The sequence below is a fragment of the Carlito syrichta genome, unplaced genomic scaffold (genome assembly GCF_000164805.1).
Source record: "Carlito syrichta isolate Samal-C Ts95f unplaced genomic scaffold, Tarsius_syrichta-2.0.1 Scaffold85413, whole genome shotgun sequence".
Taxonomy (NCBI): domain Eukaryota; kingdom Metazoa; phylum Chordata; class Mammalia; order Primates; family Tarsiidae; genus Carlito; species Carlito syrichta.
In genome coordinates this window covers 79,903-92,539 of record NW_007029509.1, presented here as the reverse complement: position 1 = coordinate 92,539, position 12,637 = coordinate 79,903, and the positions used below count along the sequence as shown (strand labels likewise).

The window sequence follows — 12,637 nt, the reverse complement described above, 5'->3', positions numbered from 1 at the left end:
AGCTAATTTAAAAAATTTTTTGAGGAGATGAGGTCTCACTATGTTGCCCAGGCTGGTCTCAAACTCCTGGGCTCAAGTGATCCTCCTGACTCAGCCTTTCAAAATGTTGGGATTACAGGCATGAGCCACCACACACCAGCCAAGAAAAGTATTATTAAAATGAATTTTGGCCGGGCTCAGTGGCTCAACCTGTAATCCCAGCACTTTGGGAGGCTGAAGTGAGTGAATTGCCTGAGTCCGCGGGTTCGAGACAAACCTGGGCAACTTGGCGAGACGTCATCTCTACAATAAATAAAAAAAATAAGCTGGGCGTGGTGGTGCATGCCTGTAGTTCCAGCTACTTGGAAGGCTGAGGCAGAAGGATCATCAGAGCCCAGCAGGTTGAGGCTGCGGTGGCTGGGAGTGTGCCGCTGCACTCCAGTCTGGGTGACAGAGTGAGACTCCAACTTTAAAAAAAAATCAATTTCACCGGCTTTTTTTTTTTTAGGTCTTTTAACATGGCCACTAAAAAACTAAGAATTACACTGTGGCTCATGTCGAATTCTATTGGATAGAGCAGACAGACATCATCTTTCAGGTTCTGAATTCTGGGTCAACACCAACCTCCTCCCTCACAATGGGGGCTTTTGTGGGGATTAAAGGAGTCATGGGTTCCAATTTACTTAATAGGCTCTGGAGCTAGGAAGACATACGTGGGCCACCAGGGTAAGATGGATCAGAAGGTAAATTAAACCCTGAAGAAAAGAGCTAGAAGCTAGGGTGAACCTGAGAAGCCCAGGAATTTGCAGAAGTCTCAGAAAGGGGATTGGAGCCAAGGTCATCTAGATCCTAGGGGGCAGGGAGACTCTGGGTGACATTTGGAGGAGAGTAAAGGGAGGGAGGACAAATGGGAAGAATCACAAGCCAGGAGGCTGGGACCGGTGGCTCACTCCTGTAACCCCAGCCAAGGCAGGAGGATTGCCTGAGCCCAGGTGTTCGAAACCAGCCTGGGTAAATAGTGAGACTCTGTCTCTACAAAAAATAAAAAAATTAGCTGAGCATGGTGGTGCACACCTGTCGTCGCAGCTACTCGGAAGGCTGAGGTGGAAGGATTGCCTGAGCCCAGGAGGTCGAGGCTGTGGTGAGCCGTGATCATGCCACTGCACTTCAGCCTGAGTGACAGAGTGAGACACTAACTTGAAAAAAAAAAAAAGTAGTACAAGTTAGAGAAAGGGAAGGAGGAGGGAGAGGAGGAAAAGAAGAAGGTAAGGAGGGAAAGGAAAGTAAAAAAGATAAAAAACAAAGGTTTCTAGCTCTACACTGTCCAGAAGGTGGTTATTGAACACTTGAAATATGCCAAGTCCACATATAGACTTCGCAGCAAGTTGGATGGATTTAGAGTCGATCAAACTCAGTGATCTATCACAGAAACAAAGAACAGAGTACCATATGTTCTCACTCATAAGCAGACCTTGAACAATTATCAAAATACTATAAGAAAGGGACTGGCAGTAGTGGGAAACTGTGGGGGAGTGGGGTGCGATTGGCAGTTGAGGGAAACTGCTGGGGAGGAGGGGCACACCTCATCAACAAGGGTACCTGCATAATCACCATCTATATACCTAACTCTGAATTGTACCCCACATCTTTAAAATAAAAAATTTTTTAAAAAGGAAGAAATATGCCAAGTCCAAACTGAGGTGCACTGTGAACATAATATACACATTGGATCCTCCAAAAAGTACCAATAAAAAAGTAAAACATCAATTTAATATTGGTTACGTGTTGAAAAGATAACATTTTGGAGATATTGGAGTACATAAAATACATTTTGAAACTTAATATCATGTCTCTTTCTTTCCTTTATGTTTTCGAATCAGAGTCTCAGCCTGTCTCCCACGCTGGAGTGCCACTGTGCCCAGCCATGTTTCTTTCAATGCGACTACTAGAAAATTGTAAATGATATATGCGCTTCCCCACTCTGTTCTAGAAAACAGAGGAGGGGCTGGTGGCTTATGCCTATAGTCCAAATACTTTAGGAGGCCAAGGCAGGAGGACTGCTTGAGCCTGGGCAATATAGTAAGGACCTTGTCTCTACAAAAAAGAAAAAAAATTACAACCCGCCCCCCAAAAAAAATTAGCCAGATGTGGTGGCACATGCCTGTAGTTGCAGCTACCTGGAAGGCTGAGGTGGAAGGATCTCCTGAGCCCAGCAGGTCGAGGCTGCCGTGGTCGTGAATGTGCCACTGCCCTCCAGCCTGGGAGACAGAGTAAGACTCCCGACTCAAAAAACAAAAACTGGGTACATGGTGCACACCTGTAGTCCCAGATACTTGGGAGGCTGAGATGGAAAGATCACCTGAATCCAGCAGGTCGAGGCTGCGGTGAACCATGATCATGCCTCTGCACTCCAGCCTGGGCGACAGAGACCCCGACTCAAAAAAAAAAAAAAAAAAAAAAAAAAAAGAAAGAAAGAAAAAGAAAGAAAGAAAGAAAAGAAAAAAGCTTAGAAGGAAACAATTTAACAACAAGCAAGTGTAAACAAACAAATCGTTAAGTGGGAGTGGGAAAAGGGAATTTAGGAAGAGGTGACTTGTCTGTAGCAGGGACACCTGATGGCTAAGGGGACAGTGCACAGGGATGCTCTCCGGATGGGGAGCCCTGGAAAGCAGGCTGAGGGCTTCACCTTGCTTTGAAGCGGAAGAGAAGTTAGAAGACCTGTAGAGAGTGTTCTGGAAACCAAGGTGAAGCTGTTTTTGACCCCAGGTGACCCCCGCCTTGAGAACCCGCCTGCGTGCACAGGGTGAGCCACGTGACCAGGCCCCCATCCTGGTCGCCACTGATTGGCCCCGGTGTAGACACCTGACTTCCCTCCCCCAGCTCGACCAATCAGATCCTCACTATGTGGGGACTTGCCGAAGCAGGAGGGATGTTGACCCCATAATATAGTGGCGGAAACTGAGGCTCAGAAACTGAGTTGACTTAGCCCAGGACCCACGGGAAGTGAGGGGCGTAACTCCCACTCGAACCCAGGACCACTAGGTTCTAAAGCAGTGCTGTTAAGCACCCTCAAGATGCTGTTAAGCATTCCCAAGCCATGGAGACACCAGACCCCCGGCATTATGTGGGGAGATGTAGAAAACCATTCTCCCGAGAGAAGGGAATTTGATGGGCGCCACTGGGAAGCAAGCGGAGGTGGGGAGAAGGAAGGCCGGAGAGAAACTCCCTGCGGCACGATGCTTAAGATCTGAGATGCTCTAAGGAATAGGGTGTTTATAACATCTGTGTGTTTTCTGCCTTCCCTCACTAAGATGGAAGCTTCCAGTAAACGGGGACTTGGGCAGCTGGCTCAAAGCCTAACCCGTCAAAGGCACTCAATAAATACTTGTTGAAGGGATGACTGGATGGATGGCCGCACAATTCTGTGCCGTTTTAAAACATCTGTCTATGACTCTCCAAATTCAATACCCACCTTAGACCTCAGGCAAGGGGATGCTATTCTGGGTCCTGTTTTTTGAGGATGCTCCCTCCCCTACAAGGAGAGGAGTCCCTGGGGCCAAAGGCTTGTGCCTACTCAGACTCCACATCTCCCTTGGGGATTATGCTTTGGGAATCTGTGGTGGACACAATAATGCCCCACCTCCCCCAAGATATCCACACCCAAATTTCTGGAATCTGTGACTATGTTACCTTACTTGGCAAGAGAGACTTTGTAGATGTGATTGCATTAAGGATCTTGAGATGGGGAGATGATCCTGTGTTATCTAGGTGACCCTAATGTCATCGCAAGTGTCCTTATAAGAGGGAGGCACATGGGTCAGTCAGAGAAGGAGGTTGGAGTGATTTGGGGCCATGAACCAAAGCATGTGTACAGGGTCTAGAGCTGGAAAATGCAAAGATTCAGGTGGAAAGACAAGTCAGGTTTTTCTCACGGAGCCCTGGAGGGAGTCTAAGGATTCTTTTCTTTCTTTTCTTTTTTTTTGAGTCAGGGTCTCACTCTGTGACTGAAACTGGAGTGCAGTGGCATGACCGTGGGTCACTGCAGCCTTGACCTCCTGAGCTCAGGAGATCTTTCCTCCTCAGCCTCCCGAGTAGCTGGGAATACAGGTGCATGCCACCATGACCGGCTATTTTTTAAAAAAATGTTTGTAGAGACAGGGTTCTAGCTATGTTACCCAGGCTAGTCTCAAACTCCTAGGTTCAAACAATCTTCCCACCTTGGCCTCCCAGTGTACTGGGATTACAGGCGTGAGCCACCATGCCCAGCCTGGGTCTGAGGATTCTTAACTTGGACGTAACCTTTCTGGTTTTTAAGAAAGAAGATTTAGGCTGGCTGTGTGCTCATGCCTATAATCCCAGCACTTTGGGAGGCCAAAGTGAGAGGACTGACTGAGCCCACGGGTTTAAGACCAGCCTGGGCAATTGGCAAGACCACATCTCTACAATAAATCAAAAAATTTAGCTGGGCATGGTGGCATGTGTCTGTGGTTCCAGCTACCTGGAAGGCTGAGGTGGAAGGATCATCTGAGCCCAGCTGGTCAAGGCTGTGGTGGCCAAGAGCATGCCGCTGCACTCCAGCCTGGGTGACAGAGTGAGACTGCAACTCAAAAAAAAAAAAGGAAGCAGATTTGTCAGCCAGGTATGGTGGCTGTAATCCCAGCACTTTGGGAGGGGGAGGCAAGAGGATTGCCTGAGCCCAGGGGTTCAAGTCCAGCCTCGGCAACTTGATGGAACCTCATCTCTACAATAAATTAAAAAATTAGCTGGGTGTGGTGGTACACACCTGTAATTCCAGCTACGTGGAAGGCTGAGGCAGAGGGATTGCCTGAACCTACCAGGTCAAGACTGTGGTGGCCATGAGCGTGACACAGTACTCCAGCCTAGGCAACAGAGTGAGATTCTGACTCAAAAAAAAAAAAAAAGCAGATTTGTCAAGGCAGGACTCACATATTGAATGATTTGCTAGCTTGAGTTACAAAACTGAGATAGTAACATATGGCTCGGGAGCCTCCATTTGTACTCTTGTGCCAAGCCCCACAGAGGTTTTTGGTGGACCTGCCCAAAGCCTCAGTTGGAAAAGTCTGTGACAAAACCCCCTCGTGCTAATGGTGCTTCAAGGGGGAGGTTAAAGGAGGAAGAGGCAGCTCTGTGAAGGGAGTGAAGTGGGGCGGGCAGAGAGAACAGCAGTTACTGGAGCGAGACACAGAAGAGGAGATGGATAAGGAAGTGCTGAAGTCCTCAGGATCAGATATGAGAGGCTTGCAGGGGAAGCACGGAACAGACACGGAGAGATGGCAGACAAGAGAACATGCATCCTCAGAAACAGAAAGAGAGGACAGAGCACTAGAGAAGGAAAAGGCAAAAGAGAACATGCTAGGTGGCAAAATACAAAGTTCACGAGGGCAGGACTCTGGCAGGCAGCTTGGCTACCACGTCTCCGTTTACAACCTGCTCCATTGCCTTTTGCTACCACAGAGGCTGGAAGGTAACACACTAAATTTCTCAGCTTCCCTTGCAGGTAGGAGCAGCCATCTGACACATTCTGAGAAATAGCCAGGAGTTCCTCTGAAAGGTGTGCTTTCTCCAATAACAGGGCAATGGCTTGCCAGGAGAAAGTCCTTGATCCTCTCCCCTTGCTCCTCCTTCTTGTCTGGAGCCCAGATGTGCTACACAGAGGGGCAGCCACTTTCTTGTGACCATGAGGCAACTAAAATGAGCACAGTGGGCCAGATGTGGTGACTCTTGCTTGTAATCCCAGCACTTTGGGAGCCCAAGGCAAGAGGATGGCTAAAGTCCAGGAGTTCGAGACCAGCCTAGAGCAACATAGCGAGACTTCATCTCTACAAAAGATAAAAATATTAGCCTGGTGTGGTGGCACACACTTGTAGTCCCAGCACACTGGGAGGCTGAGGTGGGAGGACTGTTGGAGCCCAGAAGTTCAAGAAAAACCTGGGCCACATAGTGAGACCTTGTCTCTACAAAGCCTCAAAGAAAAAATTAGCTGGGCGTGGTGGTGTGCTGTTGTCCCAGCTATTCGGGAGGCTGAGGCAGAAGGATCACCTGAGCCCAGGAGGTCGAGGCTGTGGTGAGCCAAGATTGTGCCACTGCACTCCAGCCTGGGTGGCAGAGCAAGACTCTGTCTCTAAAAATAAAAATAAAAAAAAGAAATAAAATAAGCACTGTGATTTTGGTTGCAACTATGCTTGCAAGCTTGGCAGAACAAAAATGTGGGAAGAGTTCAGATTGTTCATGATATCTTTAAGCTGTCATGCCAGCCATGGGCTTCTTATTGTGAGAGAGAAAGAAGCCTCTGTCTATTCAAGCACTCCTAACCAATCCAGGAAACTGACCTATTTTGTTGACTATTGTTATCCAGTGCAGGAACCGTACCAGGCACAAAGGTGGTGCGCTTTAAAAATGTTTAGATGAGTGAATAACTTTCATACTCCCACAAAGCCTAGCTTGACTTTCCGCAGCTGGTTCTGAGAGGCTCCCCACGTCCCCCGCTGACCCACCCACTTTACTTTAACCAGATTGACTGGGTCCCTTTTCTTGCAGTCTTCCAATGAAGGCACAGAGGTGGCAGAGATCCGGTTAGGATGTGAGGGCTGAGCAGAGGGTGGGCCTTGGGACAGGTGATCTAGATGACATCATGGTCTCCACACTGGTCTCACTCACACCCCCTCTGTCCTTTCTCCACGTGGCAGCCAGACCAGGCATTTAAAAGCAGAAATCAGATCACACCCTTCCCTACTTAACATCTCCCCACCCCCTGGCTTCACACTGCTCTTAGAATAAAGTTCAAGTTGGGCTCGGTGGGCTCAGCTTGTAATCACAGCACTTTGGGAGGCCGAGGCGAGTGGATTGCCTGAGCCCACGGGTTCAAGACCCGCCTGGGCAACTTGGCGAGACCTCATCTCTACAATAAATCAAAAAATTAGCCGGGTGTGGTAGTATGCGCCTGTAGGTCTGGCTACTTGGAAGGCTGAGGTAGTAGGACTGCCTGAGCCCAGCAGGTTGACGCTGGGGTGACTGTGAGTGTGTCACTGCAGTCCAGCCTGGGTGATAGAGTGAGACTTCAATTAAAAAAAAAAAAGAATAAAAGTCCAGCAGGGCATGGTGGTTTATGCCTGTAATCCCAGCACTTTGGGAGGCAGAGGCAGGAGGATCACTTGCGTCCAAGAGTTCGAGACCAGCCTAGGCAACACAACAGACCTCATCTCTACAAAAAAATCAAAAAGTTAACCAGGCATGGTGGTGTGCCTGTAGCCCCAGCTACTCGGAAGGTTGAAGTGAAAGGATGGCCTGAACCCAGGAGGTCAAGGCTATAGTAAACTGTGATTGTGCCACTGCCCTCCAGTCTGGGCAACAGAGTGAGACCCTGACTCAAAAAAAAAGTCCAGCTCTGACCTCTGGCCTCAGGGGCAACAACACAGATTCTGTCCTCATCTACCCTCTCACCTCAACTTTCCACCTTTCAGCCACACTGAACTTCTTGCTGTCCTTTCAATAAACCACAACCCACCTGCCTCAGACCCTTTGCACATCTTGTTCCCTTTGTCTGCAAGGCTCTGCCTCCTGGAGTCTACCTGGCTAACTCCTTTACCTCCAGGGCTCTGCTCAAATGTCTCCTCCAAGACACCTACACTGAAGACCCTGCTGTAAATTTCCTAGCCCAGCCATTGCTTTCTGGAATGATCTAGCTGATTTTGTTTGCATGTTTATTGTTCATTTCCCATCTCTAGACCCTAAGTTGCCCGAGGGCAGGAATTGTGGTCTATTTGTTCACTGTTTGGCATAGAGCAGGATAAGAAAATAAATGTGGCTGGGTATGGTGGCTCATGCCTGTAATCCCAGTACTTTGGGAGACAGAGACTGAGGTCAGGGTTCAAGACCAGCCAGGAAACTTGGCTAGACCTCATCTCTACAATAAATAAAAAAATTAGCTGGGTGTGGTGGAATGCGCCTGTAGTTCCAGCTACTTGAAGGTGGAAGGATCGCCCAAGCCCAGCAGGTCAAGGCAGCGGTGGCTGAGAGGGTGCCACTGCACTCCAGCCTGGACAACAGAGTGAGACTCCCAACTCAAAAAGAAAAAAAGAAAAGAAAAGATGTGCACTGAAGGACTACATAAATGAGGAAATGGTAAAGAGTAACTGTGCTCAACTTTGTTGTAATCTTGAGCTGCACTTGGGAGCCTGAAATTAACTTTAACCCTATGATTTGGGAAATGGATGTAAACAAAATAAAAAATCCACAATCCAAGTACTGATTCCAGTGAGTTCAGATCTAATGATACTAATAATATCAGCAAACACCTACAGTGTGCCATGCACTGTTCTGTCTCGCATAGGTTAATTCTTATGATTATTAGTATGGGAATACTCTTGTAATTCCCATTTTACAGAGGAGGAAACAAAGGTACAGAGAGATTAAGAAACTTGCCCAAGGTCACAAAGCCAAGAAGGGGCAGAGCCAGGATTTGAGCCCTGGCATTCTGGTCCCAGAATCCATCCCTACTGTATCCCTGAAAACATCACAAGGACCCTACTCCCAGAATGGGGAGTCAACTCCCACCCTCAGTGACTTCCGCCCTCCTAGCTGACCCATCCCCGGCTGACCCACCCCTGGCTGACCTCTGGGGCTGATGGATGAACCCTGACCCCTTGCCATCTTGAGCATGCGCAGGGCCCCCAGCGGTCCCCCCTTCCCTGCCCGAATCTGCGCTGACCCTGCCTTGAGCTGAGTGAGTGCTTCCTCTACGCGGGGCTGGTTGTAGCGCACCATGTAGCTGTGCATGTCGGGATAGTTGCTGCGGATATTCTTCTCCGTGGACCCGTTGGGTACAGTTCCAAACTTCAGGGGCGGGTACTGCTCCTGGGGCCGCTGGAACTGGGGCAGAAGGGGAAGTTATTAGGGTCCCCTTCCTGGGGACATCCCTCACCCGTATCCTTCATTCTGGGGGTCACATGCCATCAGGCAGACACCCCAGGCTCAGAAGTGTTTCTCAGACTTGCTCACCACACTTTTCTGACCCCACCCAGCATGCACAGTAGCAGATGGGTGGTCCAAAGGGTCAAAAGTCACAAGAAGCCTCTTAGAGGTCCCCAATGTGCCAGGCATGAAGCCTTAACTTGCTGGAGCATGGGAGGTCCCAGGGGCAGGGACTGGGGACAGTTGTTTACTGATCCATTCAGAAATAGCTCACTATTTCAGCAACAGATGTAGCCAGGTGGTGTGTGCTGACTCAGGGTCAGGTGCATATATGACCAAAACAAGTTTCATAAAACCATACTCAAACTTACTATATAAGATGCAGCCAGCATTTATTCTATTCCTCTCCATTCCATTCCATTAAAAAAGGCTGACTGGGCACAGTGGTTCATGCCTGTAACCCCAGCACTTTGGGAGGCCGAGGCGGGAGAGTTGCTTGAGCCCAGGAGTTCAAGACCAGCCTGGGCAACATAGCCAGACCCTATCTCTATGAAAAAAAAAAAAAAGCTTATTGCAACTCATTGAGTTGATTTCGCAATCCTGAGTCTCCGAGTGTGTGCTGCAGACCCCCAGTACTTGAAAAAACTGAGGTCACAATGAGGTGAATACAGACATGGAGAGAGTGAGTGCTCAGAGCAATTTGATGGAATTGTTTTACATCTGTTGAATCTAATAAATAAAAATTTGGATTTGACTTTTGTATGTCTTGATTTAAAAATCTCACTTTACTTTTCTAGTATTCATTTCTATTGTATTGGACCAAAACCACTGGTCTCCAATGGATTAGAAGTTTCAAAAACACATTCATTACAGTTTGAGAGAAGCTTTGGTCTAGAATATCCCATTTGGCACTGCTGCTCCTAAGAACATTTGGAGTGAGGCACGGTGGCTCACACCTATAATCCTAGCACTTTGGGAGGCTGAGGTGAGAGGATCGCCTGAGCCCATGGGTTTAAGACCAACCTGGGCAACCTGGTGAGACCTCATCTACAGTAAATCAAAAAATTAGCCAGGCATGGTGGTGCATGCCTGTAGTCCCAGCTATATGGAAGGCTGAGGTGAAAGGATTGCCTGAGCCCAGCAGGTCAAGGCTGCAGTGGCCGTGAGCATGCTACTGCACTGCAGCCTGGGTGGCAGAGTGAGAAACTGTCTAAAAAAAAAAATGTGGGTGGGGTGCAGTGGCTCGAGCCTGTACTAGCACTTTGGGAGGCCGAGATGAGAGGATTGCCTGAGCCCACAGGTTTGAGACCAGCCTGGGCAACTTGGCTGGTCAACTTGGTAAGACCTCATCTCTACAATAAATCTACAAAAAATTAGCCAGGTGTGGAGGTCCACGCCTGTAGTTTCAGCTCCTTGGAAGGCTGAGGCAGAAGGATCACCTGAGCCCAGCTGGTGTAGGCTGCGGTGGCTGTGAGCATGCCACTGCACTCCAGCCTGGGCAACAATCTCAAAAAAAGGAAAAAAGAAAAAAAATTGGGGTTTGCCTTTTGTATGTCTTGGTTTAAAATCTCATTTTACTTTTCAGTAATTCATTTCTGTTCTATTTTTCAAAACTATTGTTCTCCAATGGATTAGAAGTTTCAAAAATCACATTCATTACAGTTTGAAAGAAATATCCCATGGATCTAGAATATCCCATTTGGCACTGTGGCCCCTAAGAACATTTGGGGACACCCTCATTCCCTGGGAATATTTAAATGTTCACTGTGAAACATATCCTTTTTCCTTTCTGAACAATCCATTCTACCATTCTGGAATTCTCCTTGGGAAGAGACCCTGATGCCAAGTTCTGTGACCTCCAAGCTCTGTGACACATGCTCACCACCCACCCCCCCGCCCTCACACACACCTTGCGGTCACTGAGTCCTGACACGGTGTCCACGTACTCTTCCTGGATCATGAAGGCAGCCAAGTTGGCTGTGTAGCTGGCGAGGAAGATGACAGCGAAGAAGGCCCACACCAGCACCATGATTTTGCTGGTGGTTCCCCGGGGGTTTTCCACGGGCACTGAGTTATTGAACACCAAGGCCCACAGCAGCCAGATGGATTTCCCAATGGTAAAGGTTGAGCCGCCAGGACCTGCAGGGGGCCCGGACAGGGACATAGACCCCAAATCCCTTCTGCTCAATGAGGGAGCAGAATGAACTACAATTCCCAGTGGCCTCCTTGGCCTCTGGTGCCTTGAGAGGCCGTAGCTCTACCCCCAGGGGCTGCTGGGAAATGTAGTTCTCTATGTGGCCAAGGTGTTCGGAGGCAGGGGGATGGGGAAAGGGGACTCACGCTTGCCGGTGGCTAGGCTGCGGTTGTAGCCCACAGGACTGAGGTACTCGAAGATGAAAACGGTGACAGCGACCACAGTGAGGCACATGACGAACATCATCACCCACACGGCAGGGCTGTAGGGCTCTGAGGACAAGGAGGCGTGAGGTCATGGCTCAGCCAAGCAAAGGATTGGGGGGACCACAGGCATGTGAATGAAGTGGAGCCCAGAGGTGCCCCATCCTGTCCCTTTCCCTAGCTCCCCAGCTTTCAGACAGGCCAATGGCCCTCTCAGACACCAGGGAGACAGATAGTCACAGAGAGGCATTCCTGTGGTTTCAACCACCAAATATAAACTGTCTCCTGGCTGGTTTAGGTGGCCCATGCCTATATTCCCAGCACTTTTGGAGGTTGAGGAGGGAGGACTGTTTGAGCCCAGGAGCTTGAGACCAGTCTGGGCAACATAGCAAAACTTTGTCTCTACAAAAAAAAAAAAAAATCTAAAAATTAGCCAGGTGTGGTGGCATATGTCTTCAATCCCAGCTACTCAGGAGGCTGAGGTGGGAGGACTGCTTGAGCCCAGGAGTTGAAGGCTGTGGTGAGCTGTGATCGTGCCACAGCACTTCAGCCCAGGACACAAAGTGAGATCACCGACTTAAAAAAAAACATAAAAACAAACAAATTTCAACTGTCTCCTAAATGTTTTCTGGGCCCCAGACCCGAGTCTCCATTCCCCTGGCCATCCCCAGGTCATTTATCATGTCTCACACTGAGCCCATCTTGGGATCCCCACCATACATCCAGGCACAGGTCAAAACTCCATTTGTCATCCTCCCTCCCTCCCTCTCCTTCACCGGAGAAGAGCCTGTCAATGGAGCCTGTCAATCCTCAGCCCCTTCCTCCAGACTCTGATGCTACTTGGGACTCATTGCTCCACCCTCAAGGCCAATATGGCTCAGGCCTCATCTTCTCCCCGGGACATCTCCCCAGCCTCCTGCGCTCCAGCCTTTCCCCTCTAGCCCTTTCCTTCAGGTGGCCCAGAGACAACCCTTCCCTCCCCTGCTTAAAGCCCTCCATGGCTCCCTAGCACCCCGGGACAAAGTCCCTACCACTCAACCTCACCCCACCCTCCTCTCTGGCCTGACCACTCTCTCAAGCACCCATGCTCTAAACCAGTGGTTCCCAACCTTTTTGGCACAGGGACAGTTTTTGTGGAAGACAATTTTTCCATGGATTGTTGGGGAGTGGATGGGGGGAAGATGGTTTTGAGATTATTTAAGTGCCTAATATTTATTGTACACTTTGTTTCTATTATTGTTACATTGCAAAATACAGTGAAATAATTATACAACACACCATTAAAAAAAAAGAGGCACAGCCGGGCTCGGTGGCTCAGCCTGTAATCCCG

The 12,637-nt window shown here is 48.9% G+C and overlaps 1 protein-coding gene across 1 annotated transcript in view; it reads right to left on the bottom strand.

Annotated features, from left to right (window-relative positions):
* GRIN2D (glutamate ionotropic receptor NMDA type subunit 2D) overlaps window positions 1–12,637 on the bottom strand; it is a 48,796-nt gene that overhangs the window by 15,485 nt on the left and 20,674 nt on the right. The window contains exons 11-13 of the mRNA XM_021711718.1: window positions 11,251–11,376; window positions 10,820–11,049; window positions 8,708–8,868 (exon numbers count right to left, since the gene is read on the bottom strand). Coding sequence (XP_021567393.1) covers window positions 8,708–8,868; window positions 10,820–11,049; window positions 11,251–11,376 — 517 coding nt within the window. The remainder of the gene's footprint in view (window positions 1–8,707; window positions 8,869–10,819; window positions 11,050–11,250; window positions 11,377–12,637) is intronic.